A 26,652-nucleotide genomic window follows, 5' to 3' on the forward strand; every position below is an offset into this window, starting at 1 on the left:
GGCCAACAGCGGCTCGCGGCCTCGCCCCTGCCCCGCCCCTTCCGCCGGGGACGGGGGCCGGCCCCGCCCCGCGCGGGGTATCCTGCGAGTTGTAGTTCCTCGCTCGCAGGCGGGCAGCGCCTCCTCTCCGGTGGGCCCCGAGCGGCGGACTGCGACTCCCGGCATGCAGCGCGGCGGCCGCGCCCCGAGACGGCCCACCATGGCGGCGGCGCGCGCCAGCCTGCGCGGTAAGGGCGGTTGGCGCCGGGACGGGGCGGGGGCGATCCGCCAGCACAACCCTCATCGCTCGGCCCCACGGCCTCGGCGTTCCCCCCGCCCCGGGGCGCTCCCGAGCCAGGGCGGCGGGGCCGCACCCGCCCGGCCCAAAGTGGGGGTAGAGACACGCCCCCGCCATTGGCCACGCCCTCTAGGCTCGACCCCCGCCTGCGTGTGCCCCCTGTCGGCGGGGCAGGGCAGGGACAGGAAAGGGACAGAAAAGGGCAAGGCAGGGGCGTGGGAAAGGGACAGGAGGGATGGGGACAGGGACGGGCACGGAGAAGGGACAGAGCAGGAAAAGGATGAGGTAGGGATAGGGGCAAGGGATGGGGGTAGGGGAGAGCGGGGGAAAGGGCAGGGACAAAAAGGGCAGCGCAGGGGCGTGGGAGAGGAAAGGTCACGGGATAGGGATAGGAGGGATGGGGACAAGTACAGGGGTACTGGAAAGGGACAGGGCAGAGAAAGGGATGAGGTGAGGACAGGGGCAAGGGATAGGGACAGGGTAGAGCGGGGGAAAGGGCACAGAAAGGGACAGGGCAGAAGAAAGGACAGGGACAGGAATAGGGGCAGGGACAAAGAAAGGCACAGAAAAAGGCAGGGCAGGGTCATGGGAAAGGACAGGGATGGGGTAGGACAGTTGGAAGCAAGGGCAGGGGCAAGGGACAGTGAAGAGGACAGAGCAGGGGCAGGGCAGGAGCCTCCCGTGTGCTGCCCACCGTCTGCCCCTCTCTAACACCTCTCTCTCCATAGGGCTGCTGGTGGCAGCAGAGCGGGCAGCAGGTCCTGCCAGGCCCTGGGAGCAGCCAATTCCCCACGTCACACGGCTCCTCCGGCACAGCTCCAACCAGCCGGCGGGTCCACAGGCCAGCCCAGACCCCAGGAACAGGGGGCTCCCCGAGGGGGTGGAGTACATCCCCACACGCAAGAAGGGCAAGAACCCGATGAAGCCGGTGGGGGTGGCCTGGTGAGTGGCTGGGGTGGCAGGAGAGGCTTGGCACTGGGAGACTCCGCTGCTCTGCAGGGCCAAGGGTGGGATGGAGGGTCCGGGGGGGGCTGCAGTGCTGAGCAGGGGGTGTTTCTCTGCCGCTCTATCTATCTCCTGCCCACTGGCTGTCTTGCAGGGCCATTGGGTTGCCCTCTGGCATCATCCTCTTCCTCCTGGCCAAGCGAGAAGTGGACAAAAACCGTCTGGAGCAGCAAAAAGTCCGTCGGAAGATGATGGAAGCCAACCAGGGCGAGTACGAGACAGAGCGATACAAGAGAGTGGCCAGAGGGGCATAACTGGGCTGCCCCCCACCCTCAGCCAGGCACCGTGGCACCCCAAAGGGACTGACCGAGAGGATGTCAGCTCCATGAGGCAGTCATGGGGCTGGATGGGGACAAATAAACCTCATCCCTCATGAGTGGAACAGCTCAGTGCCACTGCAGTCACTCCGTGCATTCTCAGCCCCAGGCTCTCCCTGCCCCCACAGCAGGGCAGGCCCAGGTGCTCCGCAGCCAGGGTCCTGCTCACAGGGACAAGACGGGCACAGGGAAGCGGGGGAGACCTGGCTTGGAGCAGCTGGACCTTGGTTTTTCTGCCCAAAGCAGGGATTCTGGCCCAGGCTGCAGCCCCCGCATGGAAGCAGCCCATAGGGTTTTCGGGGGAGTCACCACAACAGTAAGACTGGGACTGTCTGGAAAATTAAAGTGTTTTATTTAGCAAGTGCATTTTTTCCCACGTTCGTGGCTGCCCAGCCTCTGCAACGTGAGCTCTGCTACAAGTCCCGCCACGGGGGCCCCGGCTGCCCCCACCCAAACCAGGCACTGCCCCAACTCGGGGACAGCCAGAGCTGCATTTAAGGCACGAAGTGAATGACATGGACCAGGCACTGCCGAAAAAGTCCCAACGTGATCCCAGCAGCCACTGTCAGCTCCCTGTGCCCAGGCAGGACCATGGCGCTGCACTGCCAGCTCAGCATAGCCTCGGTGAGCAGTGTTGAGGCTGGGCACTGCCCAAACACCAGTGGCCAGTTTCCCCTACCACCCTTGGAGGCTTGTGGAGGGGTGATCAAGGGAAGCCCTTTCCTTAGCAGCCTATTGGTAGGGATGCCAAAGCGTTAGGAGTAAGTGGCCACATCCTGTACAGAGGCCGGAGGAGGGGATGAGGGGCAGCAGGGTGAGGGTACAGGAGGGGTCCCGGGGCTAATCCCGGCCCACGATCTGCAGGATGAAGGTGAAGATGTAGACAATGTCAGTGTAGATGGTGAGGGCGCCAAAGACGTACTCCTCAGGGCTCAGCGTGTTCTTCCTGTTCCCCAGCACAAGTTGGGTGTCATAGGCAAGGAACTGGTGGGGGCAGAGGGTGTCAGGCAAGGATGTGGTCAAGGGGATCCCTGCCTGACACGCTCTGCCCACCCCAGCCATTAACTCACCAGGGTGAAGGCGATGGCGCCGATGGCTGCATACAGCATATGGAGCCATGGGACCTGTGTGGGGAATGGGACATGGGCAGGACAAGCTGGGTGCTGGCAGGCAGCAGGCAAGGCAGGGCAGGTCCTGCCCACACCCAGCTCCCGAGGAGATGCTGGTGATGCTGATGCTGACGCACCCTCTCCCTGCAGGCAAGCTGCCTCTGCCATGGCCAGCACCACACCCTGCTTCCCAGCAAAGGGAGACCACTCAACCCCCCCCACCCATACCAGCCCTCGAGATACCCAACTGGGGACCCCCATGGTACCCCACAGCCCCTCTGTCCCCTACACTCACATAGTTGAAGGAAAGGACGATGGCAGTGATGATCCCGGTCACCATGACCACAATACCCAGCACGCAGAAGAGCCCTGGACATGATGTAAAATCAACCTGCCGAGAGGGACGAAACATATACATCACAGGGGAGCCCAGGGTGTCCCCACCACCTGGCTCCCCATGCCTGACACCCCCAGGACAGGGCACATCCCCCTCCTTGCCTTGGTCTGGAAGCAGAAGATGGTGACAATGATGGCCACGATGGCTGTGATGAGCATGGCAATCAGGACAGCTTTGGTGTCGTACACGCTGTGGACAGAGGGGACACCAGGGTCACCCCATGCCTCAGCATCCCCCTGCCAGGGGGGTGTTGGTGACCCCCAATGGCCCAGATCTCAGGCAGGTACCCCGCTGTCCATAAGGCCAGGGTACTAGCGTGTTTCCTGGCTCCTAGCAGCCTCTATTTGAACCAGACTCACAACAGGGGACAGAAGGGACCCCATCTCCTATCACCACAGTGTCCCGGAGGCTTACCTGGCAATCGTCCCTGTCATCAGCCCCATGGCCAGTGTCTGCAGGAAAGAAGGGGTGGCTTCAGTGAGGTGAGCAGTACTGGGAAGTTGGGGGAAGCAGTTCCACACTGCCCCCACCTGCCACGCATCCTCCCACCCCTCCCAGCCCATCTGGGAAGCCGAGGTGCCATGGGGGCACCACCATCCTCCCCCCCAGCACACTCACAAAGATGCTCAGCAGGATGATGTTCCAGGGGAAGCGTCTCCTGGGGACAAAACGGGCAGAGAGGTGGGCTGGTGACAGTGTCCATGTCATGTTCCACTGGTCACCATCCCCCAGGAGCAGCCCCAGGCAGGGACCACCTTCCTGATGCCCTGAAGGCCCTCCCACGTATCCACACTCCCCGCCCCGGGGGTCCCAGTCACCAGCAACTCACCGGGGACCCTGGCAGCAGGCCAGCACCAGGTAGGTCACCAGGAACACGGCACTGCAGGGAGAGACAGCGGGTGTCAGCCCTAAGACCCACCCCCACCAGAACCCCTCCAGGCTGCCATCGTGGGGAGCTGCTGGAGGTGCAGACCCCCTACTCACTACGAGGCGTAGTAGATGGCAATGTTCTTCCGGACGAAGGAGCGGACAGGGGAGCTGCAGGATGGAAGAGACAAGCATGAGAGAGGGGAGACAGCAACTACTGTCTTTTGGGGGTCTACCCACGGGGGACACAGGGCCAGGATCCCCCCTTTTATGGGCAAGGTTTAAGGAAAGACCTCCCACTCACACAAAGGTGAACATGGCGATGATCCCTGCTGTCACCAGCAGCTGCAGGGAGATGATGGCGTAGACCTGCAAGAGATTGGGGGGTGTCAGCACCTGGACTCCCACCCCGATAGGTGTCCTTGGCCCCCAAGGACTCACCTTGCGGATGAAGGTGTGCCGGACTTTCCTGTCATCCCAGTCAGACGATTGGAAGGGGGAGCCATCCCCGATGCCATCCTCACCTGCAGTGGGGGACACCCCCTCAGCATCAGGGTGGGCTGCACAGCCCCCCACAGCGCCTCCATTTCTAGTGGCCCCCACAAGAAGAGCCCAAGGTGACCCCACTTACCGAACCGAATAGGCATAGTGGGCATGGCCATCCCTGGCTGGGGGTACCCCCCTGGCTGCATGTACCCCCCTGCTGCAGGGTACCCCCCTGCTGCAGGGTACCCCCCAGGCTGCGGGTACCCCCCAGAGTAGTGGGGGGGCTGGGGGTACCCGCCTGCGGGCTGGGGGTAGAGGGGGTTCTTGTCATCGTAGGGGGGCGGTGCACTGGGCTGTGCCATGCCGGCTCCCTGGTATTCCCTGGGCACCTGGAGGGGAGAGAAGATGAGGGGTGTCAGCACAGGTCCCCCTCCCTGGGCAGGACATGTCCCCAGCAAACAGAGCCACAGCTGCAGGAACACAGGGGACAGTGGAGCCGCAAAACCTCCCCTCCCACTTTAATCGCAGCTTCTAATTAATAAGGGCAAGCTAGCTTCAATGTCAGCAGGTCAATGAGAGTCAAGAGACGTCCCCACTGTCCCCCGGCCAGGGCCACCTGCATTCCTATGCCCTGAGTCCCCAGCACTCGCGTCAGTGGTCAGCCACGGGCAGGGCACGGCCACACTCTGACTCAAGCTGCAGTGGGGACATGACCTCTGCAGAGGGGATGAGACCTCTCCAGGCTCCAGAGCCCACCCTGCCATCTCTGGGGGGCAGAGAGCCCCCTGCCCTGGCCGGTCCCCAGCTCCTGTGGACACTGCCCTGGGGACAAACAACATTACACTGCCCACTGCCTGGGATGAAAACCCAGGGCCTGATCGTGATCACTGTCATACAGACCCCACTGCAGCCCCCACTTTGGGGGTGCCCCTGCCCAGCAGCCTGGCAAGGCATTCAGGGGTTCCAAACGCCCACAGTCTCCTCAAGGAGTTACAGGGCACAAGTGCCACCTGTGTCACCTTGGGGGGAAGCAGAACTGTCCCTAGGGGGGAGCCAGGACCCCCAAGGGCTGAGCTCCCCCCCTCGCGGAGCCCCCAGCAGCTGTGAGCAGCCAGCCTGGGCCCAAGGCCAGCAGGAGGAGGAGGAGGAAGGCAGGATCTCCAAGGCCAGGAAAACAACAGTGCTGCCAGGAGCCAGCGCCAGGCCTTTACCCGCCAGCCACCCTCCCTCCGGCACTGGCACTGGGGGACGCCCACCCCGAGCCTCAGGCGGGTGCCAGGAAACCCCTGTGTGCCCCCTGCCCACAGCAGTGACGTGACTGTTCCCAGGAAGGGACCAGGATCTGATCCCAACTGGGACTGGGACGGAGCTGGGAGGGGACCAGGCGCTTCCTCCAGCGTGACACCAGCTTTCCACAGCCGGGGGGGCACACCCTGGCCAGCTATGCCAGGCTGGAGGCAGCAGCTCAGCATCTGTCCCTCTGTCCCTCTCACTGTCTGTCTGTCCCAGCCGTGTCAGAGCTGCCACAGCCACGCCACCCTTTGCCATTGCGATGACAGCAGTGCCAAAAATAACCAGCGCGGCAGTGACCACCCAGCTGGGAAGTTTCACTTTTGCTATTCCGTGTTTTCCCGAAAAGCACCCGTTATCCCCTGGTGTCACCTCATCTGCGAGGCCACAGAAGGACCCAAAATCCCAAAATAGGAGCCTGACCCCAGGAAAACCCTCTAACTGCCACCCAGTGAGGGGGGAACCAGAGAACCCAGGAGGGAACCAGAGTGCCTGGGGAAAGCAGGGTGTATCCGGCCGGCACATGGTCACTGCGGGTCTCCCCTGCGCTCATGGCCGGCACCCCATGGCAGGGGTCTGCCAGCTGCCCCAGCCCCTCCTGCCCCCACCCCAGCAGAGCGGCCTTGGGGCCGGAGCAGGAACCAGCCTGACGGGTCCCTGCGGCCACCGCACCCAGGAAGCACGCAGCACCCTGCACCCTTGCCGGGCCGGGGCACAACAGAGCGCCGAAACCAGACGTCATCAGCCACAGGGCCACGCGGGCTGGCTCAGTGACCCCAGCATGACATGCTGTCCCCAGGAACAAGAGCGCCGCTCTGCACTGGCACCGTGACTCAGCACAGATAAGGCACACACAGACAGGACCTGGGGTGCAGGCGGCTGTCACCCCCAGCACAGCCCCATGAGTGGCACTGGGCAGTCCCCGCTGGCCACCCCGGCGTTCCTGCCAGGCTCAGGCCACTGCCACCAGCTCCATAGGGAGCCTAGAGTGCCAAGGGCCACCTTGGGATGAGGCCAGGGTTTGGATGGGAACTAGGGCTCCCCACTTTCCTCATGGCCTCCCACGTTGAAGATGCCTGGAAAAGCATCTGACTTCCTGGAAGCATCTGACTTCCTGGAAGAGCCTGGAAGCTCCCACCAGTATGGTGTGGCTGGGTACAGCACAGCACAGCCTGGCACAGCATGGCACAGCTCCACAGGCACAGCACAGCCTGGCACAGCACAGCTCTGTACAGCACAACCCAACCCAGCACAGCACAGCTTGGCCTGACTCGGCTCAGCTCAGCAGGGATCGCTGCAGGAGGGTCAGCGCACCCCACCCAGGCCAGGTTCCCAGGCTGCCTGTCCTGATGCTGCTCACACACGACACAAGTTTGCAAGACCTCAGCATTCCTGCCACCTCTCTGCTCCGCACCCAACCCTAGAGTTAGGGGTCCTCCAGGCAGAGGGGGAACAGGGGCATGTGACAGAGGTGCTGTCCTGTCCCCAATCCCAGGCACCCCTGCTCTACCCAGAGCCACCTGCCATGCTGCCACCCCACACCCTCCCTCCTGAGACACCCCAGGGGGTCTGTGGGGCACCTCCCACAGCACAAAGGATGATGCCCCCCTGGACCACCCCATGCCGTGCCCCGATTCACCTCATGAGATCCCATGGGGTCTGTAACATGGCACCTGCCCTACAGCAGAGACCTGACGATGGGGGTCCCAACCATGCGGTCTTATCTGTGGGGATCCTGTCCATGGGGTCCCACACAACGGGGTCGCATCCATGGGAGTCTGGCCATTGGGGGTCCCTCATGTGGGAGTCCTGTCCACGGGATCCCATGCATGAGGTCCCATCCATGGGGGTCCTTCCCTTGGGAGCCCTGTCTGTGCAGGTCCCATCCACGGGAGTCCAGCCCATGGAGTCCCTTCCATGTGGTCCTGCCTGTGCAGATTCTTTCTGTGGGAGTCCCATCCATGGGGGTCCTGCCTGTGGGGTCCTGTCCATGGGGTCCCGTCCATGGAGATCTCGCCCATGCAGTCCCGTCCATGGAGGTCCTGTTCATGCGGTCCCATCCATGGGGGTCCAGTCTGTGGGGTACCATCCATGGGGTCCCATCTGTGGGGTCCTGTCCATGGGGGCCCTTCCTGTGGGAGTCCTGTCTGTGGGGACCCATCCATAAGGTCCTGTCCATGAGGGTCCTTCCCGTGGGAGTCCTGTCTGTGGGGGTCCCATCTATGGGAGTCTGGCCCATGGGGTCCCCTCCATGTGGTCCCGCTCATGGGGGCTCCTTCTGTGGGAGTCCCATCCGTGGGGTCCCGTCCATGGAGGTCCCACCTGTGGGGTCCCGCCCATTTGGTCCGGTCCATAGGGTCCCGCCCGTGGGGTCCCATCCATGGGGGCCTTTCCCATGGAGGTCCCGCCCGTTGGGTCCGGTTCCCGCCCCGCTGCTCCCGCTGCCCCGGACTTCGCCCCGAGCGGCCCCGCCAGGCACCGGGTCTGGGGGTCGCGGCGCGTCCCCGCGGCTCAGGCACCGGCCCCCCGCCTCGCTCCAGCGCCGGGACCCCCTGCCGGCCGTGGCACCGGAGGGGCCGGGACAGGGAACCGGCGCAGCGGGACGGGGGTCTCGGAGCGCGTCCCTACCTGCTGCTGGCGGGGCTGCGGCCGCGGCGCTGCGGGACGGGACGGGCCGGGACAGGCACCGCCTCACGGCGGCTCCGCGGCCCCACCCGGGGGGGCCGGGTCACACCGGGCACCGCCCCACCCCCCCGCCGAACGGGGACTCCCTGCCTGGGGTCTGACGGCACTCGGGGACCCGCGCTCCTCCGCGCAGTGACGTCAGCTGGGGTAACCCCCGGGGGGGAATTCCCTCTGTCCGGGGGTGACGCGGTCGGTGTCGCCCCCGCCCCGGTTCCCGCGGCCACGGAGACCGATGGAAGGGGTTACAAAAAGTGGAATGTTTGTGATTGATTCAGGTTCATCCAAGTCATTGTATGTTTTGAAAGTCAGAGAGAATCTGAGCCTGTGGGTTTTTTCCAAGCAGAGTTATAGAATCATAGAATAGTTTGGGCTGGAAGGGACCTTAAAGCCCATCCAGTTCCAACCCCCCTGCCATGGGCAGAAACACCTCCCACTAGATCAGGCTGCCCAAGGCCCCATCCAACCTGGCCTTGAACACCTCCAGGGATGGGGCAACCTGTGCCACTTCCTCACCACCCTCATGGTGAAGAAATTCTTCCTTACGTCCAGTCTAAATCTGCCCCTCTCCAGGTTATACCCGTTGCCCTTCGTCCTATCCCCACAAGCCTTTGTAAACAGTCCCTCCCCAGCTTTCCTGTAGCCCTTTCAGGTACTGGAAGGTCGCTATAAGATCTCCTCTGAGCCTTCTCTTCTCCAGGCTGAACAGCCCCAGCTCTCTCACCCTATCCTCATATGGGAGGTGCTCCATCCCTCTGATCATCTTTTCGCAGACGCTGTTCGCTCTGGGGACGAGAACGCCTCGTGCTCAGCGCGGTCTGTGCTGCACAGAGGTGTCGCCTGTCCCCCGCTGTTTGCAGCCTTTCCCGGTCTCAAACGCAAGGTCAGGCAGAGCCGGAGCCGGCTCCAGACTGGCAGAGGTTTGACTGTGGCGAAAGTTCACGATAACATTAAAATTAGACCTTGGAAAGTAACAGAATATGCGTAAGGTTTCTGGGGAAATTTGCACACATGCATGTAGGTGGGAAATCTGCTCCATCCCCAGCCTTTGTCTCACTGCACAGGATCGATGGAATCGCTCCCTCGTGTTGCCCAGCCCTGATAAAGGCTCCTTGTTGTCTAAAACTCCAAAACGAGTCTTAAGGTTTGAGTTTAGTTGCCGGCATTTTCGGTACTGGGACCAGCAGGGGGAGCGGCGGGGCCCGTGCGGGAGGGGGCGGGGCCAGTGCTGGAGGGGGCGTGGTCGTATGGACAGGGCCATAGTGGAGGGGGCGTGTTCGAGGAGGGGGCGTGGTCACACCGTGGGGCGTGATCACATAAACGTTTGATACAGGGGCGTTGTCATGCGGGAGGGGGCGTGGCCTGCCCGTATTTGGCGCATCTGCGGGGGGCGTGGCCAGGGCGGCATGGCCGCGGCTCCAGGGGGGCGGCGCCCTGGCCATGGCGGCTCCGCGCGGCGGGCGGCGATTGCTGCCGTCGCCGCTGCCCGCGGGCTGGGGGCCACCTGCCCGCCGCTCCACCGCCTCGCCCGCCGCGCTGCCGCCGCACTCATGGCCCTGGTCGGCCCGCTGCTGTTCCGCCTGGGGTGAGTGCCCGCCGCGCCGGTGCTCCCGCGGGGAGGGAGCCGCCGCCCGCCTTTGTTCTGCGGAGCTCCCGGGGAGCCCGGCGTGTGCCGGCCCCGCGGGGCAGCCCGGCCGTGCGAGCGCAGGCGGTGTCAGCCCGGTTACCGGGGAGGCTTCCCGGAGCCGAGCACCGGCTCCCGCGGCGCGGCCGCCCTGGGCTCTGACACCTTCCCCGCCGGGGCGCCTTCTCTCGGGTTTAATCATTAACCCGCCGCGGCCGTGACCCCGGGGCTGGCGGGAGCTCTCCGGTTTCGGGCTCCCGCTCCCAGGGATGTGGGGATCCTGCCGGGATTCCTCCCGGTGTACCTGCCGGTGGATGTGACCATCCCGGGCTTTTCCCGGTCCCCTCGCAGCCCTGCAGCACGTGCCGCGGGGGCGCCTCTCGGTTCCCTTTTCTTCATCCCGTTCTGATCCCGCTTCCCTGGGGCCGTGGCACCCCGGAAAGGCTCTGGGAGCGGGGTCAGCCCTGGGCATGGCCCCTCCGGATGGAGGGGGGACAGCCGAGGTGCGTAGCAACCAGAGCGCTGCTGCGGCAAAGACCTGAGGTTCCAGCCCTTCCCGGGGAGCAGAGCCCTCCTGGACAGACAGACAGAAAGACGGACACCCCTGCAGCGGTGCCCCCCAGCCCCGTCCTTGGTACCCGGAGCAGCTGCGGGGAACCAGCCCAGAGAACTGATTCTGCCCTCGCTGCCGATGTGGGGCAGGGACCTGGGGGGACACACCACCTCCAACCCCCACGTGTGGGAAAGTGACCCTATATGTGTCCCAGTAGGGGTCCCAGCCCTTGCAGCAGCCCCTTCCCTGTTGGGCCCCTTAGGGCTGGGGCTTAACTCTCAGGGCTTGGCAGGGATCCATCAATGCCCAGGGAAGCTGTGGATGCCCCATCCCTGGAGGTGTTCAAGGCCAGGCTGGGTGAGGCCTTGGGCAGCCTGATCTAGTGGGATGTCCCTGCCCATGGCAGGGGAGTTGGAACTAGATGGTCTTTAAGGTCCCTTCCAACCCAAACTATTCTATGATTCTATCTTAGGGCCAGTATTCTTTAACCTCTTCATAAATGACCGGGATGCAGGGCTCGAAGGTTTAATGACTATGTTTGTGGATGATGCAAAATTGGGGGAAGCTGTTGATGCTTGAAGGCAAAGAGGCCCTGCAGATGGGTCTGGGCAAATTGGAGAGCTGGGCAATCACCAGCCACATGAAGTTTAACAAGGGCAAGTGCTGGATTTTGCACCTGGGACACTGCAACCCTGGATATACAAACAGACTGGGGAGAGAGAGCCTGGAGAGCAGCCCTGCAGAAAGGGACTGGGGGTTCTGGTTGACAGCAAGTTGAACATGAGCCAATAGTGCCCTGGCAGCCAAGAGGCCAGCTGTGTCCTGGGGTGCATCCAGCACAGCACTGACAGCTGGTCGAGGGAGGGGATTGTCCTGCTCTACTTCGCGCTGGTGCGGCCCCACCTTGAGTGCTGTGTGCAGTGTAAAAAAGACATCAAACTACTCTGGAGAGTATCTAGAGGAGGCCACAAAGTTGGTGAAAGATTTCGAGGGGAGGTCATAAAAGGAGCAGCTAAAGTCACTTGGTCTTTTCAGCCTGGAGAAGCAGAGACTGAGGAGAGACCTCATTGTGGTCAATAGCTTCCTGGAAAAGGGAGGAGGAGGAGCAGGTGCTAATCTCTTCTCTCTGGCAACCAATGATAGGACACCAGGGAATGGCAGGAAAATGCGCCAGGGGAAGGGTAGGTTGGATGTTAGGAAAAGTTTCTTCACCCAGAAGGTGCTGGACCACGGAACAGCTCCCCAGGGAAGCAGTCACAGCACTGAGCCTGACAGTATTGAAGAAGCCCTTGGCCAAGGCCCTCAGACACATGGTGTGAATGTTGGGGTTTTCCTATGCAGGGACAGGAGCTGGACTCGATGATTGTTGTGGGTCCCTTCCAACTCAGGACTTTCTATGATTCTGTGATTAACACGAGGGTATCTGCCCTCCTCAGGTACACCCTCTATGCCCGCACACGGCTGGGCTACCTCTTCTACCAGCGACAACTGAAGAAGGCCCAGGAGCGGTACCCACGCGGACACTCCATCCCCCAGCCCTGCTGCTTCCCCGGTGAGTCCTGGCCAGCTCCACCGCTGCCACGGCCCCAGCGTGTCCCCAGCACTGGCACTTTGGGGCGGAGAGAGGGTTGCCATCACCAAACTGCCCAAAGCATTTGATTTAAGATGTGAGGTGTTTGGCTTTGTCCCTTGCTTTGGGCAGAGGGATCATTCTCTGATGTCTCTCTGTCCGCCCCCCACCTTCCAGGAGTGAAAATCCTGCCCATTCCCGTACTTTCCAGCAACTACAGCTACCTGGTCATTGACACTGGCTCCAGCCGAGCAGCCGTTATTGACCCCTCTGACCCACTGGCTGTGGAGGTGAGACCCCCATGGGAGACCCCAACCGAGTGTCCCTGGGTGAGGGGACTTTTTGGTAGGGCAGAAGGGGCAAATCTGCCCCTAATCTAGTGCTCAGGGCTAGGTTGGAGGGGTGGCAGGGCTCATCCAGCACCTGTGGTGCTGGGCAGGGCCAAGAGCAGAATTTAAGGGAGACCAGTACTGGGGGTCTGTCCCTATTCCCCGAAATCTCTCTGTCTCCCAATTCGCAGGCTGCCATTGAGGAAGAGGGGGTGATGCTGGAGGCCATATTCTGTACCCACAAACACTGGTAAGGGGCAAGTGGGGAGTCAGCAGCTGCTGTGGAGGTTGCCCCAGCTGAGGTGACCCCCAGCCCTACCCCACATGCACTGGGGGGGTATGTTTTGGGTTGCTGACCTGCTCACTTGCAGGGACCACAGTGGAGGGAATGTGGCGCTCCGACAGCGGCACAGCTCCTGCAAGGTGTATGGCAGCGCTCTTGACACCATCCCAGAGCTCACCAAGTAAGCCCTGTGCCCCTGTGTTCCCCCAGCAACCCTATGTATTTGGGAGGCAGGGACTTCACCCCAAAACACCACTCTCTGCTCCACCCACCGATCCATCCCCCATGCCGCATTGCCTCCTTCACGGGCAGAGCTCTGGCACACTTGTAACAGTGATGCCAGGAAGGTACTGCATGGGGAGGTGGGTGTTTTGGGGTGCTGGGGGTGCCATCCTGATGGTGCACCCCTGTGCCTGGTACAGCCCGCTTGCAGACAGGGAGAAGGTGAGCGTGGGCTGCCTGACCTTCGAGGCGCTCGCCACACCTGGTCACACTGTGGGGCACATGGCGTATGTGCTGGATGGGGAGCCCTTTGGTTGCCCTCCCTGCCTCTTCTCTGGGGACCTCCTCTTCCTTGCTGGCTGTGGTGAGTGCAACTAACCTTGGACCCAGGTGGCTGGGTGGGCATCCCACCCTGGGAAGGGCTTGGGGTGACCCCCCTGATTCTTCTGCCATGCTGAGTGATTGTTGGGGGGGTCCAGGCAGGCTGTTTGAGGGTTCCCCTGAGACCATGCTCGCCTCCCTCGATGTGGCCATGAGCTTGGGCAAGGACACACTGCTGTGGCCGGGTGAGTGTCCCCAACAGCGGGGCAGAGCTGCTAGTGTCCCTCCTAGCCCCTGCTGCCAAGCTAGGGGGGGCGGACAGGCACGATGCTAAGTGATACCGGGGTCCCCAGGGCACGAGTATGCGCTGGAGTGTCTGACCTTCGCCAGCCTCCTGGAGCTGGACAATCCCGCACTGGACCAGAAGCTGCAGTGGGCAACACAGCAGCGGCAGGAGAAGAGGAGCACGGTGAGGCTGGGGAGTCCCCTGGCTGCAGCTCCCCCTACCCTACCCCCTCACTGGGTTTCCATCCCTGGGCAGGGATGCTGCACCCCAACACCTTCTTGTATGGCGAGTGCCACAGGGGAAGGGGGTCTCAGTTCCCTGCCGAGGGTGCTGTCTCCTGCGGGATGGCACTGAGCTGAACAGCTGCCCCCACAGTGTCCCTCTACACTGGGAGAGGAGCAGACCTACAACCCTTTTCTGCGGACCCACCGGCCGGAGCTGCAGGCAGCGCTGGGGATGCAACAAGGCACAAGGGAAGACCCTGACACCTTCCGTGCCCGTGTCCTCAAGGAGGTGCGGAGGCGCAAGGACCTCTACAAAGCCACCTAGACCCCCCCCCCCCTCTGCAGACCCCTGCCCTTTCCATGGGGCTGGGTGCTGTTCACGCACAGGGGGGCTGAGACTCTGTGGGTTTTTTTGCTGTGAATCCCCCTCCTGGGGTGCAAGGTTGGGGGAAAGAGTGGACATACACCCCGTGCAGGCATCCCACAAGTGATCCCTGACTTTGCTTGCACAGACTTGAAGGTCACCAGCTGTCGCCTAGAAGCACCTCAATCCCCTTTATAGGGGGCCTGTAGGCCCCCACCCCACTGCTGGGGCTGTAGGGATGGCACCAAGGGCTTTTCCTAACCCCGCTGTTTTTCTGGGAGCCCCCGATTTGCCCTTCCTCAGCACTCAGGGAGCCCTCCCTTCCTCTAGCAGCCCCCCGTGCTGTGCATCATCTTTGGGGGGCCTGGAATGGCTCCAGCAAGGGTGGAGAGGGATCCTAGTACTACCTCCAGGCAAGGGGGTCGTTTCCAGCCCCACGTTTGGTGCTGGAGAGACTCCCCCATGGCTCCCCCTGCACACGCGTGCGCGCGCGCACACACACACACACACACACTGGGGTGGGACCGTGGGGACACTGCTGGGGTGGGGGGTGCTACTGTACTGGGGCCTGGAGCCCCCCCCCCAATAAAAGACTGGATCAAATTTGTACCTGTGTGGAGTCCTTTTCCCCCCAAACCCCTCTGCCCCTTTAAGAGGCGGGACCGCCCCGTTGCTGTGGAGACCGGTGAGGCGTTCCTTGGGGGGGCACCTGGGTGCAGGTTGGGAGGACTGGGGTGTTGGGGGGGCTGCTGAGGAGAGGGGGTGTTAGGGGGCCGAGGGGGAGGATAAGGGGGGGGGGTCACAGGGCTGGGGGGGCTGCAGAGGCCGGAGTAGGGGGGAGTCACTGTGCCTCCCCCAGTTACGCGTGTTGGGTACTGCAGGTTGGGGAGATGTGCTGCCCCCCTCACCTGGGGGTGTCCGGCAGCAGAGACCCCCAAGTGAGGCATGGAGCAGCCCCCGGAGAGCCAGCAGGACACCCCAGCCCTTGCAGAGGCACCCATCGAGTTCCTGAGCCGCATTGGTGGGTGCCCCCCACCACCCTCCTCATCCCTATGTGCCCTGGGCATCCACCGGGTCTGGCAGCAGGGGCTCGGGGCGGGGGGCTTGAGCGGGACCCATGGCGCAGGGCAGGGAACTGAGGCAGGAGAAGCTTTGGGCAGAGGTGTCCCTCCCTCGGGGTAAGAGTGTCCATCCCTGGGGTAGAAGCATCCATCTCCCTGAGCAGCGGTGATGGCCTCTTTGGGCAGAGGTGTCCATCCCCCTAGGTGGGAGTGTCCTTCCCTCTAGTCAAGGGTGATGGTCCCTCCGGACAGGGCTGGAGGAGCTGGAGCGCTGCTTGTTTGCTGAGACACTGGAGGTGGTGCCAGCAGCTGGTCAGCCAAGTGAGCAGGCAGGAGGCCAGTGGTGGGTGGAAGCCCAGTGGGCACCCTACGAGCAAGCAGGTGAGCCACTGCGGAGCTGCATCCTCGTGCAAGCCGGCTCCCGCGGCAGGCAGGATGGCGTGCCCTTCTCCAGCACCCTTAAAGGTGAGCCCATGGCAGCTTGAGGTGTTCCTGCTTCCCAGGACTGGAGCATACCAGTCTCACCAGCACCTGGTGCTGGGATGGGCACTGCAGCAGTGCCAGTAGGGTGGTTGAGCATGGTGGGCTGAGCCTGGCTCTGCTCTGCAGCCTGTGTGACCCCACGGCTAGAGACCCTGGAGCAGGAGGAGCAGGAGCACCTGGAGGTAACCAGCATGGTTGTTGCACGTCCCATTTCCCATGTCCTGCATCTCTGCCCTAGGGTGTGCCCTGCAGCGATGCCCGCCTGGGGACTCTGCCCTATGCAATGCCCCTGTGGGCAGCCTGGTGTCCCCTCCCTGGCTGGAACACCAGCTCTGTCCCACCAGCCTGATCCTCCTCCTCTACTCTGGGTGGCAGCTGGAGTAGGGAGTTTCCCACAATGCATCTGTCATGGTACTCTCAAAGAGGTGCTGGGGCTGCCACCTCAGAGAGGGAGTGCCCTGACTCTGCCCTCCATCCTGTGTCCCCACCCCTCCTGCAGCTCAGCGAACACCCCGTGGAGAGGAGGACCCACATGGTGAGCCACCAGCATGGGATGACTGTCACCAAGACCCTCCAGGAGGGAGAGGTGAGGCTGAGGAGAGTCTCTCTCCCCTCTGCCCCACATGAGGCACATCCTGGGAGGGGGGCATGGCTGGCCCGTCCCACCTGGGGGTGCCCACAGGCTCTGGGATGCCATCACCTGGGCTGGTGGGGCCATGGCCATCCCACAAGGTGGCCGTGTATTTTCACAGGCGGAACCACAGTGCCAGAGCTTCTCCTACAGCCAGGCTGAGCTGCGGGGGCTGCTGCCAGAGGGTGCCAGCCTCCTGCTGCTGCGGGTGCTGGCACACCGGCAGGCAGTGCCCCCCAACCTCATCTTCCCGGCCATCGACACCGAGGGCCACCTCTGCACCTCCAGCTACGTGAGCCACTGGCCAGGGGATCTCATAGGATAAGGGCATCTGGGTCGGGTGTGGGGTGCCAGGGTGGGATGCAGGAGATGGGGTTGAGCACAGTGTAGGTGACAGCATAGCGGGGGCATGGGGATGACACTGGAGGGAAGAGGTGACTCCAGAACAGAGGTGACTCCTGGTTGTTACCCCCAGCGGACACTGGGCATCCAGCAGCAAGTGGTGGGCTCAGGAGAGGTGGAGGTGTTTGTGATCGAGAGAGCCCTGAATGCCGGCACAGGAGTCTCCACCATCTGGCACAGCAGCTTCCTCCCCAACGGGTATGGGCAGGGATCCAGCCAGGGGCACCCCCAGCCCTGCCAGCCCGGGGGGACCCAGGAGAGGCACCACCAGCTCTTTCCTCCGCAGGCGTTTGGCCCGGCGGGTGCAGGTTGGCTGTCCCATGCTGATGCTTCTGCAGGATGAATCTGTGCTCAGCAAGATAGGTACCGGGGGGAGGCTTTTGCCCCCCAGCCCAGGCAGCTCCTGCCTGCTGTTTGGCAGCCGAGAGGGGAACATGCTGCCCTGCCTTTCTGCTGCCAGGTGGGATCAAGCCTCAGGCCCCCTTCCCCAAACAACCCCTGGACTGGGAGGAGGACGTTCAGCTCTACTCCTGGTTCCTGGATAGGAAGGTGAGATAAGGGGACATGGAGCTGTGCCACTCCCCAGCAGGGTCTCCCCTGGGGTGCTCAGCAGGGATCAGGTGGGCCAGGACCCACCAAGGTAAAGGACCCAGGCATCCTGCCCACCCCCCAGCGTGGTGGCTAAGGGTACACTGGTGCCCCAGGAGGGACATTGGTGCCTGTGCCCATTCTACTGCAGGAGGAGCTGCAAGCATCCCACGCTGCCTACATCCAAGAACACCCGGAGATCCAGCAGCTGCTGGCAGACTTCCTCCAGGCCCTGCTCCTGCAGCAGCCCTACGACCCTGTTTCCTTCGCCGCCCAATTCTTTGCCCCCTTTGGCCGACAATGGTCACCAGGGCCCCCCTTTGCCTCCACTGGGGATGACAGCTCCCTGTCCTGCCCCTTTCACCGTGAACCTCCAGATAACAAGGAATAAAGCTGCCAGCGCTGCCTGTCCAGGCTCGTTTACTTTGGGGAAACTGAGGCGCGGGGAGGGCAGAGAGTGCTGATTCGTGTGTTAACCCCCATCCCCATTCCAGTCTAGGTGGGGCACAGGCATCCTGCCCCCCACTCCCAACTGTTCTAGCTCTCACCTGGGGTGGAGGATGCCTGGGACATACCCTGGGGCAGAGCCAAGCTCACATCACGGTTCTAGGGCACCCCACATCTCCCTGGGGGCAGAGCCCCAGTGCCCACCACTCTGTGGGTCACAGTCTGGTGGTACAAAGTCTGGTCTCCCAAAGAGGCAGCTCGACTGCCCAGGCACCCATGGGTACACCTGGGGTGCTCCTCCTCCCACCTCACAGGTGTAAAGGCCCTGGGGCTGGGCTGCCTTCTTTCGTAGGAGCAGCCTGACCCACCATGATGCTGAGCTCCTCATCTTTGGGGTGAGTGTCCCTCCCACCCAGGGGTGGCGTGAGCAGCCCGTGCCACAGAGCCTGTCTAAGTGTTCCGTCTCCCCCCAGCTGAGTGCATTTTGACGTGCTCACGTGCTTGTGCAATGCACTTCTGCTTCCTCCTCACTCCCACTCCTCCAGCCTTTCCCCTACTTCCATGGGGTCAGTTCTCACTCCCCATGCTGTGGGACACTATCCCCTGGCATGTGACAGAGGGTGACAGGTGGGCACACTGTCGTGGGTGCCGCCTGTTTGCACGTGCATGTGCACAACAACGGGGAGGGAGGCGCTGGGTCCCCTTCTCCTGGCACAGCGTTGGGTAACTGAGACCTTGCATTCATAGCACCCACCCGCCCCCAGGCAAGGCCCCTTTCCCAGCCCAAGTCAGTGGGAGGGGTAGAAGCATTTCCTCCTCCTCCTCCTCTCCTCCTCGAGGTGGGGGGAGGCAACTGGGGACTCATTTAAAAGCTGGGTGGCGGGCATTGAACCCAGTGTCGAGGTCAGGGCTCCCCAGCAGCATGTCCAGATCAGGCCCAGCCACAGCATCACTGCAGCCAGGTGAGCCCCGTGACGCTTGGGTCATCTGGTACCTCCTTTTCTCTACCAGACCCGCTTCTCTCTGCTTTGGGATCCCTGGCTTTGCTACTCACCCAAAGTGGGATACCTTTCCCCCAGCCTGTCCTGGCTTCTCCAACTGCCCCATCCTCTGTTCCCCCAAACCCACCTACGATTCACTCCCACTCCCACGATGTGGGTGGGCTGGGGGTGGATTGGGACCAGTACTAGCCTTTTGTCCCCACTCCGTGCCCACCCACCAGCAGGACCCAGAGCAGGGTCTCTCCTGTGCAGAAACACGCTTGGCTCTTGAACTAGTGAAGATTGGGTTGGGATCAGGGTTTTTTAGGGATACCTGAGCTGGAAGTGGCATCTGACACCTTTTGGTAGACACTGAAAGCCCCTATATAGCCTCCCTCAACGATCCCCTGGAAAAATGGGTTCATCCCTCATGGGTTTCACTGGGGAGAGGCAGGTGGGACTCAGGGGAAGGTGGTACCAGGGCTGCCAGCCCATCAGTGTCCTTGTCACCTTGGTGGGCTGCCACCTTTCCTCTCTCTCGTTCCCCTAGGTCTCACCGGGTCCCTGAACCAGGGCCAAGCCCAGACTTATGGCACTGGTCAGAGCCCCGTGCCCTCATGGTGCCCTGGCACCCGGGATCAGACCTACCTGGATGAACTCATCAGCATTCCCAAGGGCGATGAGGTAGGTGCTGCTGGGCTGGGACCTCTGTCTGAGGGTGGGTCAAGATGGGGCAGAGAACAGATACAGCAGGGAGCTTGAGGTGGGGAGGCAAATGGCTATTGCAAAGGCTGGAGGATGTGCCCTGGACATGCCCTGGGGACGTTAGTGTCCCCAGACCTGGTTCAGGCAAATCACAGTCCTGGCTGAGGTTTTCCACACTAAAAAGTTTGCAGATAAGAAATCTGAGGCACCGGGCAAGATGCTACCCAACCACAAGGATAGCCCTGCAGTTCGTGCACCTCTTGGGTGCCCTATCAGCCCCCAACTCCAAGCAGTCCTGTGTGGTGGAAAGGAAAAGGGAAAGGAATGGGGGTTCCCCTGCTAGGAGGGGTGATAAAAGCAAGGCTTGGCAGTGGGATCCCATGGGGTGCAATTAACGATGCCTGACAGCCACAGGACCCCCCTTGCAAAGCACACCCAACCTGTCCCCATATGGGATGTGGGTCTTGGTGCCTCTCAGCACTGTTGCTAAAGGAGAGGGGCTGGGGGGGCAGCAGTTACCTCCTCAAAACAGGCAAGAGAAATGTCCTCTGTATGCGAAATGCAACCATGCAGGCAGCAGAGGGCTTCCCAGAAACAGGCCAGAGGGGACTGGGAGTGCAGCTGGGAGACACTGGTTTTGAATGGGAGCATCCCGCTCTGACCTGCTGCCTTGTCCCAGCCTGGCTTCAGCTTTAGGAAACTCTGGGCTTTCACGGGTCCCGGCTTCCTCATGAGCATCGCCTACCTGGACCCGGGCAACGTGGAGTCGGACCTGCAGTGTGGTGCAGTGGCTGGGTTCAAGGTGAGCCCTGGGCCCCCCCTGGACCCGGAGTCAGGAAACAGCTGAGGTTTCGTAACCTCTCCTGTTCCAACGGCCACCCAGCCCCACGGCAAGGCAACTTCCCCAGCCCAGGGAGCCGGAAGGGAACCAGAGGCCCTTGGCACTGGGGGAGGGCATGCAGGGGTGCGGGAGAGCCACCCCTTTGCCTGGGCTGGGGACCACCACGCCCTCTCGGGCTTCACCCTCCCTTTGTCCCCGGGATGCTTGATAAGCTTTCTGGGAGCCACAGGCGGTCAGATCCTGCCTGGTACCCAGTCCTTGCTGCCTCTCTCCTGCCTCCCAGCTGCTGTGGGTGCTGCTGTGGGCCACTGTCCTGGGGCTGCTGTGCCAGCGCCTGGCCATCCGCCTGGGTGTGGTGACAGGGAAGGACCTGGGAGAGATTTGCTACCTCTATTACCCCAAGGTGAGCAGCCACTGTGAATCTCCAGTCTGGAAGGACCCCGCACTTGAGGTCCCCCAGATCTGGCAGGGACTGGGGGCAGGGCTGTTTAGGATGTGGAGAGGAGCAGAAAGATGCTGCAAGAGCCCCTCCTTTCCCAAGGGCTCCTCACTCACCCCTCCAGCCCCAGTTCCCCCCATCTAGCACCCCCATGCCTCTCTGGCACAGGGAGATGGTGAGAGGAGCAGACGCCTTAGTGTCCTGGTCTGATTTAGGGACATGAGTGCGTCCCCAGGGGCGTGAGCCCGGGCGTCGTGGGAGCGACGCGCAGCTGAGACGCAGGGCGAGCCTGGGCGCGTTGGTGCAGGGAGGGTGCAGGGCGGGTCACATGGCAAAGAAGGGGGATAGCCTGGGGACCCATCTAGGTGGCAGGATCCTAGCGAGGGGGGAAGAAGCTATGAGATGTTAGCTGACAGGTCCCCAAAAGGAAGGCTGGACACACCCCTCTGTCCCAGTGCTCCTCAGAAGCATCATGTCTAGACAGCTGGGTCCTGTTCTCACCTCCCACTGGGGCAGGATTGGGAGGGGGGCCAGGCTGGGATTTAGGATCCATCCTGCACCACACAATTCTGTTGAGAGGCTGGGGGGGCAGTCTGCCGGTGTCTCCACACTGCTCTGGGTGGCCTGCCACAGCCTGGGGCCAGGCATAGGGGTCTCAAGTCCGGAGGCTGTGCCTGCTTACCCAGGGCCAAGCCCTTCTGCAGACTTAAGCACCTTGCTGTGCCCTGGCCCCTCCAGGTGCCCCGCGTGCTGCTCTGGCTCATGATTGAGATCGCCATCATTGGCTCTGACATGCAGGAGGTCATTGGGACAGCCATTGCCTTCAGCCTGCTCTCAGCTGGACGGTAAGCCACCCCTTGGAGACCCTATCCCCACGATGGTCCTGCTCTGTGGAGGGGCACATGTCTAACGCCCTTCCTTGCCGTTCTGCAGCATCCCCCTCTGGGGTGGGGTCCTCATTACCATCGTGGACACCATCTTCTTCCTCTTCCTTGACAAATATGGTGGGTACCGGAGTGGAGGGATAGGGAGGACACTTGTCCGGGCAGCCCTGGTGCTGATGTGGCACTGGTGTCTCCTGCCCTGTCCCACCTTGGCTCTCAACCCCTCTAGGGCTCCGAAAACTGGAGGCCTTCTTCGGCCTCCTCATCACCATCATGGCCCTGACCTTTGGCTACGAGGTGAAGAGGGGAGCTGGGGACACCCCTCTCCCCACAAGGTGCTGCTAGATGGGGGCAGGCAGGGAAACCCCATGGGGCATCCCTGCTGGCACTGGGCTGCAGCAGGGAGGATGCCAGCTCACAGTGCCCCTTCCCGGTCCCCAGTACGTGGTGGTGAGGCCAGGGCAGGTGGAGGTGCTGAAGGGCATTTTCCTGCCCTACTGCCCAGGCTGTGGGCGAGAGGAGCTGCTGCAGGCTGTGGGCATCATCGGCGCCATCATTATGCCCCATAACATCTTCCTCCACTCCTCCTTGGTCAAGGTGAGACCAAGGCACTGCCATGGGCACTGCCACCCCAGGGTGCCTCAGGGGACACTCAATGGGGACAGGCTAGTCCTGGCTGCAGTACAGGGGGTGCTCGCCTGACCCTGTGGCACCCATGTCACCCATCACGTTCAGACACGGGCGATAGACCGGTCCAAGAAGGAGGCGGTGAGGGAGGCCAACATGTATTTCCTGACCGAGTCCTGCCTGGCCCTCTTTGTCTCCTTCCTCATCAACCTCTTCGTCATGGCTGTCTTCGGCGAGGCTTTCTACCGCCAGCGAAATGAAGATGTGGTGAGTGTCACCCCGGGCCCACAGGGAGGTGATGGTCGTGCTCAGCTGCGGAGACAGGCAGAGTGAGCATCCCTTGGAGAGTGGGCATCCTCGTCCCCTTACGTCCATGGGGGCCGGGTGGCTGTCACACTCATGCCCGCCGTGCCTTGCAGCACAACAAGTGCGTCAACAGCAGCGTCAGCCGCTACGCTGGCATCTTCCCCACCAACAATGAGACGGTCTCCGTGGATATCTACCAGGGGGTGAGTGGCCCCCGGCTGTGCCCAGCAGGCATCCGTACCCATTTGGGGGACACAGCACTCCCCTCAGTGTCGATCCCAGGAGTTGGGGGCTGCCACAACCCCACTGGGAGACCAGGAGCTGATGGGGTGCCCCAGGGTATGGGACATTTGGGGGATCTCATGGGAGCGTTGCCACACAGGGTGTCATCCTGGGCTGCTATTTTGGGATGGCAGCGCTGTACATCTGGGCTATTGGGATCCTGGCAGCAGGACAGAGCTCCACGATGACTGGGACCTATGCAGGGCAGTTTGTCATGGAGGTGAGGAATGGGAATGCTGCTCCTCATTCCCATGGGGAGCAGCTGGGGAGGCGGAGGGGAATCACGGATGGGCCCTGGCTGGGGCCTCCTGTGGGAAACACCTCCCCCCTCCACGGCTATTTGGCAGAGTTCATTGCCCCCTATTCCTGCAGGGAGCTGGGCAAGGGTCGTTGCCCTGCCGGTGGGTGGCAGCTTGATGGCACCAGGGTCCCTGGTCCCCCGGAGATGGGATGGGGACAGTGCCCATCCATTGCTGCTTCATCGCCACCCCTGTCTCCTGTGACACCCCCTTCCAGAGGCATCCTGTGGGTGCCCCATAAAGTGTTTCCCGAATGAACTCATTTGCTTAACGAGCTGGAGCTGACACCTAGTGGGGCCCAGAGGCCCTGCAAGGGCCCGCTCAGCACCCTGGCACAGAGGAGGTGATGATGTCTCCCCTGTCTCTCCAAGCCACAGTTGGGGGGGAGCATCCTGGTACCATCCCTTGGCATGGCAAGGGGCAAGGATGCAGGGTTTGCTGTGTCCTCAGGGCTTCCTGCAGCTCCGCTGGTCCCGTTTTGCCCGGGTGCTCTTCACCCGCTCCTTTGCCATCCTGCCCACTGTCTTTGTGGCTGCCTTCAAGGACGTCAGCCACCTCACTGGCATGAATGACCTGCTCAACGTCCTCCAGAGCATTCTGGTAAGGTGCGAGGCACCACCTGCACTCCAACACCCCAGTCTGGAAGCTGTGCCTCCATCACCCCCCTCTTCTTCCAGCTGCCCTTTGCTGTCCTGCCCATCCTCACCTTCACCAGCCTGCGCCCGCTCATGCAGGACTTCACGAATGGCCTGTGAGTTCCAGGGCAGGGTGGGGCATGGGGGGGACAGCAGGGCACCCTACTGCAGGCACCTCCCTTCGGACCATCCTGTCATCCCCAAACCACGCTGCGGGAGCAGTTGGTGTATGGGCATTTAGTTCATTCCCACCAGAGCAGGATAGACCCTATAACTGCCCTCATCATCTTCATCCCAATGCCACATCTGGCCCCTGCCTCAGGCACCCCCAGGATCCTCAGCATCCTCCTGGCACTGCCAGCCTCCCATCTGGAGGACTCCCAAAGTCCACCCTCAGAGCCCTGCTGTAGGGGTGCAGAATGGCCATGGGGTGCAGAGATGTCCCAGTTGGGATCTTGCTCACCTCCAGCCCCAGATCTCCCAGACAGCTGTTCCCGGTGGCACACGGAGCCCTGCTCTGGCGCTGATGCCTACTTCTCTGCCCGCAGCCTGGCGAAGGTGCTGATGACTCTCATCACGGGGTTGGTCTGTGCCATTAACGTCTACTTTGTGGTGGACTTTCTGCCCACGCTGCGGGGCTTGGGATACTACATTCCCCTGGGCCTGCTGCTGGCTGCCTACATGGTCTTCCTCGCCTACCTGGTAGGGCTGGCACGGCGCGCAGGGGCGGCTGGGTGGGGGACAGCATCCCTCCTGGGTACCCACCGACCAACCTCCCCTCTTTGCTCCCCACAGATCTGGACGTGCAGCATCGCACACGGAGCTCGGTTCCTGGCACGGGGTCACCACAGCCGGTTTAGCTTTGGGGTCTCCCTCGGCCCACCGGCTCCAGCAGGGACCCAGTGACGGATCCCGACTCCCCTGACTGTCCCCCCCATTACTGTCCCTCCTCCCTGCCCAGCCTGGTCCCCCGCTCGGGGCACCGGATTGATCACACACCGAACCTGGGGATGATGTTCTAGCCAGAAATACAACCGACAGGGACGGGGTTAACAGCCAGGCAGACTTTCCTCTCAATGTTTGAGGCCCCCCAAACATTCAGGAATGCTGGTCCAGGCTGGATGCGGGACAGCGGGAGGTGCCCCCACCCCTTGGCGCGAATGCGTCAGTGAAGGAGCCGCCCTGGAGACCTCCTCTCCTCATTAGTGCCGGGAACCGCCGGCCCACGGGACCGCTAATTACCGCCCGGACCGCTAATTACCTCCCGGGACCGCTAAGCATCCCTCCCCGCCCGGGGGCTGCTCGGTTCGAGGGGGAGGGCTGATAAATGGCATATTTACACCCTGCGTGCCCCCGGGCGGGGACCCCCCCCCGGTGCCGCCCCTTCGCCTCGCACTTGGGGGGTCTCGGGCGGTGGGGGCCGGGGGTGCACACGTGGCCGGGGAGGGGGGGCTCAGCCCAGCCCTTTGCATTCCCCCCCCCCCCGGGGGCGGGGAGCCCTTTGCACACTCCCCGGGGGAAATGGGGGCCCCACCGTGCCCTCCCCGCCCCGGATGCCCCGTTTCCCGGCGGATACGGGGCCGATGAGGCTCAACCATGGGGGCGGCATCGCCCCCGCGGCCCCGCACCCCGGGTTGGGGGGGGCGGGTGTCCCCACTGCGTTTCGCCCCCCCCCCGCCGCTCCCGCACTTGTGAGACGCTCCCTGGCCTGTTTCAAGGCTCCCCTGCGCTCCCCATCCCAAAGTCCCCCTTCCCAAACCAGCCCGGGAGTGCACGGAGGGGGGGATATTGGGGAGGGGGGGGTTGGAGGGGGGCCTGCCCCCTCCCTAGCCCCTGCCCCCCCCGGGAAGGGACCCCCCCCCCGCTCCCCGCGCTTGTTTATGTGAAGAATTTCCCCTTTCTTAAAAGGGCGATGGCGGCGCGATGGGCGGTGCCTCCCCCGCCCCCGCGGGCCCGGCCTCGGGGGAGGAGCCGGAGCGGTGCGGCCGCCGAAAGGAGGGGTCGTTCCCCCCACACGCACCGAGCGGCACAACCGACCCCGGTGCCGGCTCTGAGGAGGAGGAGCGCGGTCCACCCCCTAGCAAAGCGGCTGCGGGAGCATCCCCAGGGCGGGGAGCGGGACTAGAGGGGCCGCCAAGGGCTGAGGGGAAAGGGGGATCTTAGGGTCATCATAGAATCAATGGTTTGGGCTGGAAGAGACCATAAAGGTCATCTTTTATGTCATCATCCAATCCCCCTGCAGTGACCAGGAGCGCCTTCCACCAGGTCAGGTTGCTCAGAGCCCCATCCAACCTGACCTTGAGTGTCTCCAAGGGTAGGGCATCTACCACCTCTCTGGGCAACCTGTTCAGAGTGTCTCACCACCCTCAGCGTAAAAGAATTCTTCCTAATAAGAAATCTAAATCTCTTGTCTTTTAGTATAAAACTATTACACCCTGTCCTAACAGCTCAGCAGTTGTGGGGCTAGGGGATACTGGGGTCTGCAGGATGCAAGGACCAGCACCAATGGCTCATCTGGAGCGTAGGAGATCTGCAGGGCTGTGCCTGTGGGGTTTGCTCTTCTCTAGCTGGGACTCAACACAAGACAACCGCATTCCAGGGACAACTACCTTGGCCCAGCACTCGGCAGGAGGTGCCCAGCCCTGTGGGGCAGCATTGCTGGGCCACCCGCAGCTGGGAGGCTGAGGACAGTGGCCAGGACCGCAGCTTAGGGGCAGTGGGGCTGCACAGCAGGTCCCTTGGTGGTGGGTGGCAGGAGCCTGGTGCCGTTCTGCCCCCTGTGCCTCTCCCCAGCAGCCCACACATCCAGTGTGGGCCTCCTGGGCTTAACTGGGAA

General features: G+C 62.7%; 4 protein-coding genes across 9 annotated transcripts; 3 read left to right on the plus strand and 1 right to left on the minus strand.

Moving 5' to 3' along the window:
• Positions 1-97: 97 nt before the first annotated feature.
• On the plus strand, positions 98-14,410 carry PNKD (PNKD metallo-beta-lactamase domain containing). Of its 3 annotated transcripts, XM_054069458.1 has the most exons (10): positions 98-227; positions 1,006-1,219; positions 12,044-12,159; positions 12,355-12,467; positions 12,698-12,756; positions 12,878-12,970; positions 13,212-13,375; positions 13,491-13,577; positions 13,686-13,801; positions 13,994-14,410. In XM_054069458.1, the coding sequence occupies exons 1-10, from the start codon at positions 164-166 to the stop codon at positions 14,165-14,167; spliced, it is 1,200 nt and encodes a 399-aa protein (XP_053925433.1). In that variant the 5' UTR covers positions 98-163; the 3' UTR covers positions 14,168-14,410. The 3 variants fall into 3 exon arrangements, with proteins under 3 accessions (XP_053925433.1, XP_053925431.1, XP_053925432.1); XM_054069456.1 differs by lacking the exons at positions 98-227; positions 1,006-1,219 and adding an exon at positions 9,818-10,015; XM_054069457.1 differs by lacking the exons at positions 98-227; positions 1,006-1,219 and adding an exon at positions 9,818-10,015 and having other exon boundaries at positions 13,223-13,375; positions 13,495-13,577.
• TMBIM1 (transmembrane BAX inhibitor motif containing 1) lies at positions 1,928-8,531 on the minus strand. Its single transcript, XM_054069459.1, has 12 exons — positions 8,377-8,531; positions 4,604-4,847; positions 4,414-4,496; positions 4,277-4,341; positions 4,090-4,143; positions 3,935-3,985; positions 3,724-3,763; positions 3,520-3,557; positions 3,207-3,294; positions 3,004-3,099; positions 2,670-2,723; positions 1,928-2,583 (listed from the first exon to the last, which is right to left on the minus strand). Exons 2-12 carry the CDS (start codon positions 4,818-4,820, stop codon positions 2,440-2,442), a joined length of 930 nt encoding a protein of 309 aa, XP_053925434.1. The 5' UTR covers positions 4,821-4,847; positions 8,377-8,531; the 3' UTR covers positions 1,928-2,439.
• A 717-nt stretch (positions 14,411-15,127) lies between the features above and the next one.
• On the plus strand, positions 15,128-17,762 carry CATIP (ciliogenesis associated TTC17 interacting protein). Its single transcript, XM_009557985.2, has 9 exons — positions 15,128-15,227; positions 15,520-15,732; positions 15,877-15,932; positions 16,250-16,336; positions 16,503-16,673; positions 16,857-16,981; positions 17,070-17,146; positions 17,244-17,332; positions 17,523-17,762. Exons 1-9 carry the CDS (start codon positions 15,152-15,154, stop codon positions 17,760-17,762), a joined length of 1,134 nt encoding a protein of 377 aa, XP_009556280.2. The 5' UTR covers positions 15,128-15,151.
• A 912-nt stretch (positions 17,763-18,674) lies between these two features.
• SLC11A1 (solute carrier family 11 member 1) lies at positions 18,675-25,199 on the plus strand. Of its 4 annotated transcripts, XM_009557975.2 has the most exons (15): positions 18,675-18,780; positions 19,349-19,482; positions 20,183-20,305; positions 20,628-20,747; positions 21,522-21,628; positions 21,717-21,787; positions 21,897-21,964; positions 22,109-22,264; positions 22,403-22,561; positions 22,714-22,803; positions 22,983-23,102; positions 23,632-23,781; positions 23,859-23,932; positions 24,365-24,518; positions 24,612-25,199. In XM_009557975.2, the coding sequence occupies exons 1-15, from the start codon at positions 18,741-18,743 to the stop codon at positions 24,720-24,722; spliced, it is 1,677 nt and encodes a 558-aa protein (XP_009556270.2). In that variant the 5' UTR covers positions 18,675-18,740; the 3' UTR covers positions 24,723-25,199. The 4 variants fall into 4 exon arrangements, with proteins under 4 accessions (XP_009556270.2, XP_053926009.1, XP_053926011.1 ...); XM_054070034.1 differs by lacking the exon at positions 22,983-23,102; XM_054070036.1 differs by lacking the exon at positions 22,109-22,264.
• Positions 25,200-26,652: the final 1,453 nt, after the last annotated feature.

This window comes from Cuculus canorus, chromosome 6, assembly GCF_017976375.1.
Source record: "Cuculus canorus isolate bCucCan1 chromosome 6, bCucCan1.pri, whole genome shotgun sequence".
Taxonomy (NCBI): Eukaryota; Metazoa; Chordata; class Aves; order Cuculiformes; family Cuculidae; genus Cuculus; species Cuculus canorus.

Bases quoted from the DNA above. Each gene is read 5' to 3' on its own strand.
- PNKD (XM_054069458.1), top strand. From the start codon at position 164: ATGCAGCGCGGCGGCCGCGCCCCGAGACGGCCCACCATGGCGGCGGCG. The intron at 13,578-13,685 runs GTGAGTGTCCCC...CGGGGTCCCCAG, and splicing joins GGACACACTGCTGTGGCCGG to GGCACGAGTATGCGCTGGAG. The intron at 13,802-13,993 runs GTGAGGCTGGGG...CTGCCCCCACAG, and splicing joins GGCAGGAGAAGAGGAGCACG to TGTCCCTCTACACTGGGAGA.
- TMBIM1 (XM_054069459.1), bottom strand. From the start codon at position 4,820: ATGGCACAGCCCAGTGCACCGCCCCCCTACGATGACAAGAACCCCCTC. The intron at 3,295-3,519 runs GTAAGCCTCCGG...CTCTGTCCACAG, and splicing joins ATGACAGGGACGATTGCCAG to CGTGTACGACACCAAAGCTG. The intron at 2,584-2,669 runs GTGAGTTAATGG...TGCCCCCACCAG, and splicing joins GCGCCATCGCCTTCACCCTG to TTCCTTGCCTATGACACCCA.
- CATIP (XM_009557985.2), top strand. From the start codon at position 15,152: ATGGAGCAGCCCCCGGAGAGCCAGCAGGACACCCCAGCCCTTGCAGAG. The intron at 15,933-16,249 runs GTAACCAGCATG...CCCCTCCTGCAG, and splicing joins AGGAGCAGGAGCACCTGGAG to CTCAGCGAACACCCCGTGGA. The intron at 17,333-17,522 runs GTGAGATAAGGG...ATTCTACTGCAG, and splicing joins CCTGGTTCCTGGATAGGAAG to GAGGAGCTGCAAGCATCCCA.
- SLC11A1 (XM_009557975.2), top strand. From the start codon at position 18,741: ATGTCCAGATCAGGCCCAGCCACAGCATCACTGCAGCCAG. The intron at 21,965-22,108 runs GTGAAGAGGGGA...CCCGGTCCCCAG, and splicing joins CCCTGACCTTTGGCTACGAG to TACGTGGTGGTGAGGCCAGG. The intron at 23,103-23,631 runs GTGAGGAATGGG...CTGTGTCCTCAG, and splicing joins CAGGGCAGTTTGTCATGGAG to GGCTTCCTGCAGCTCCGCTG.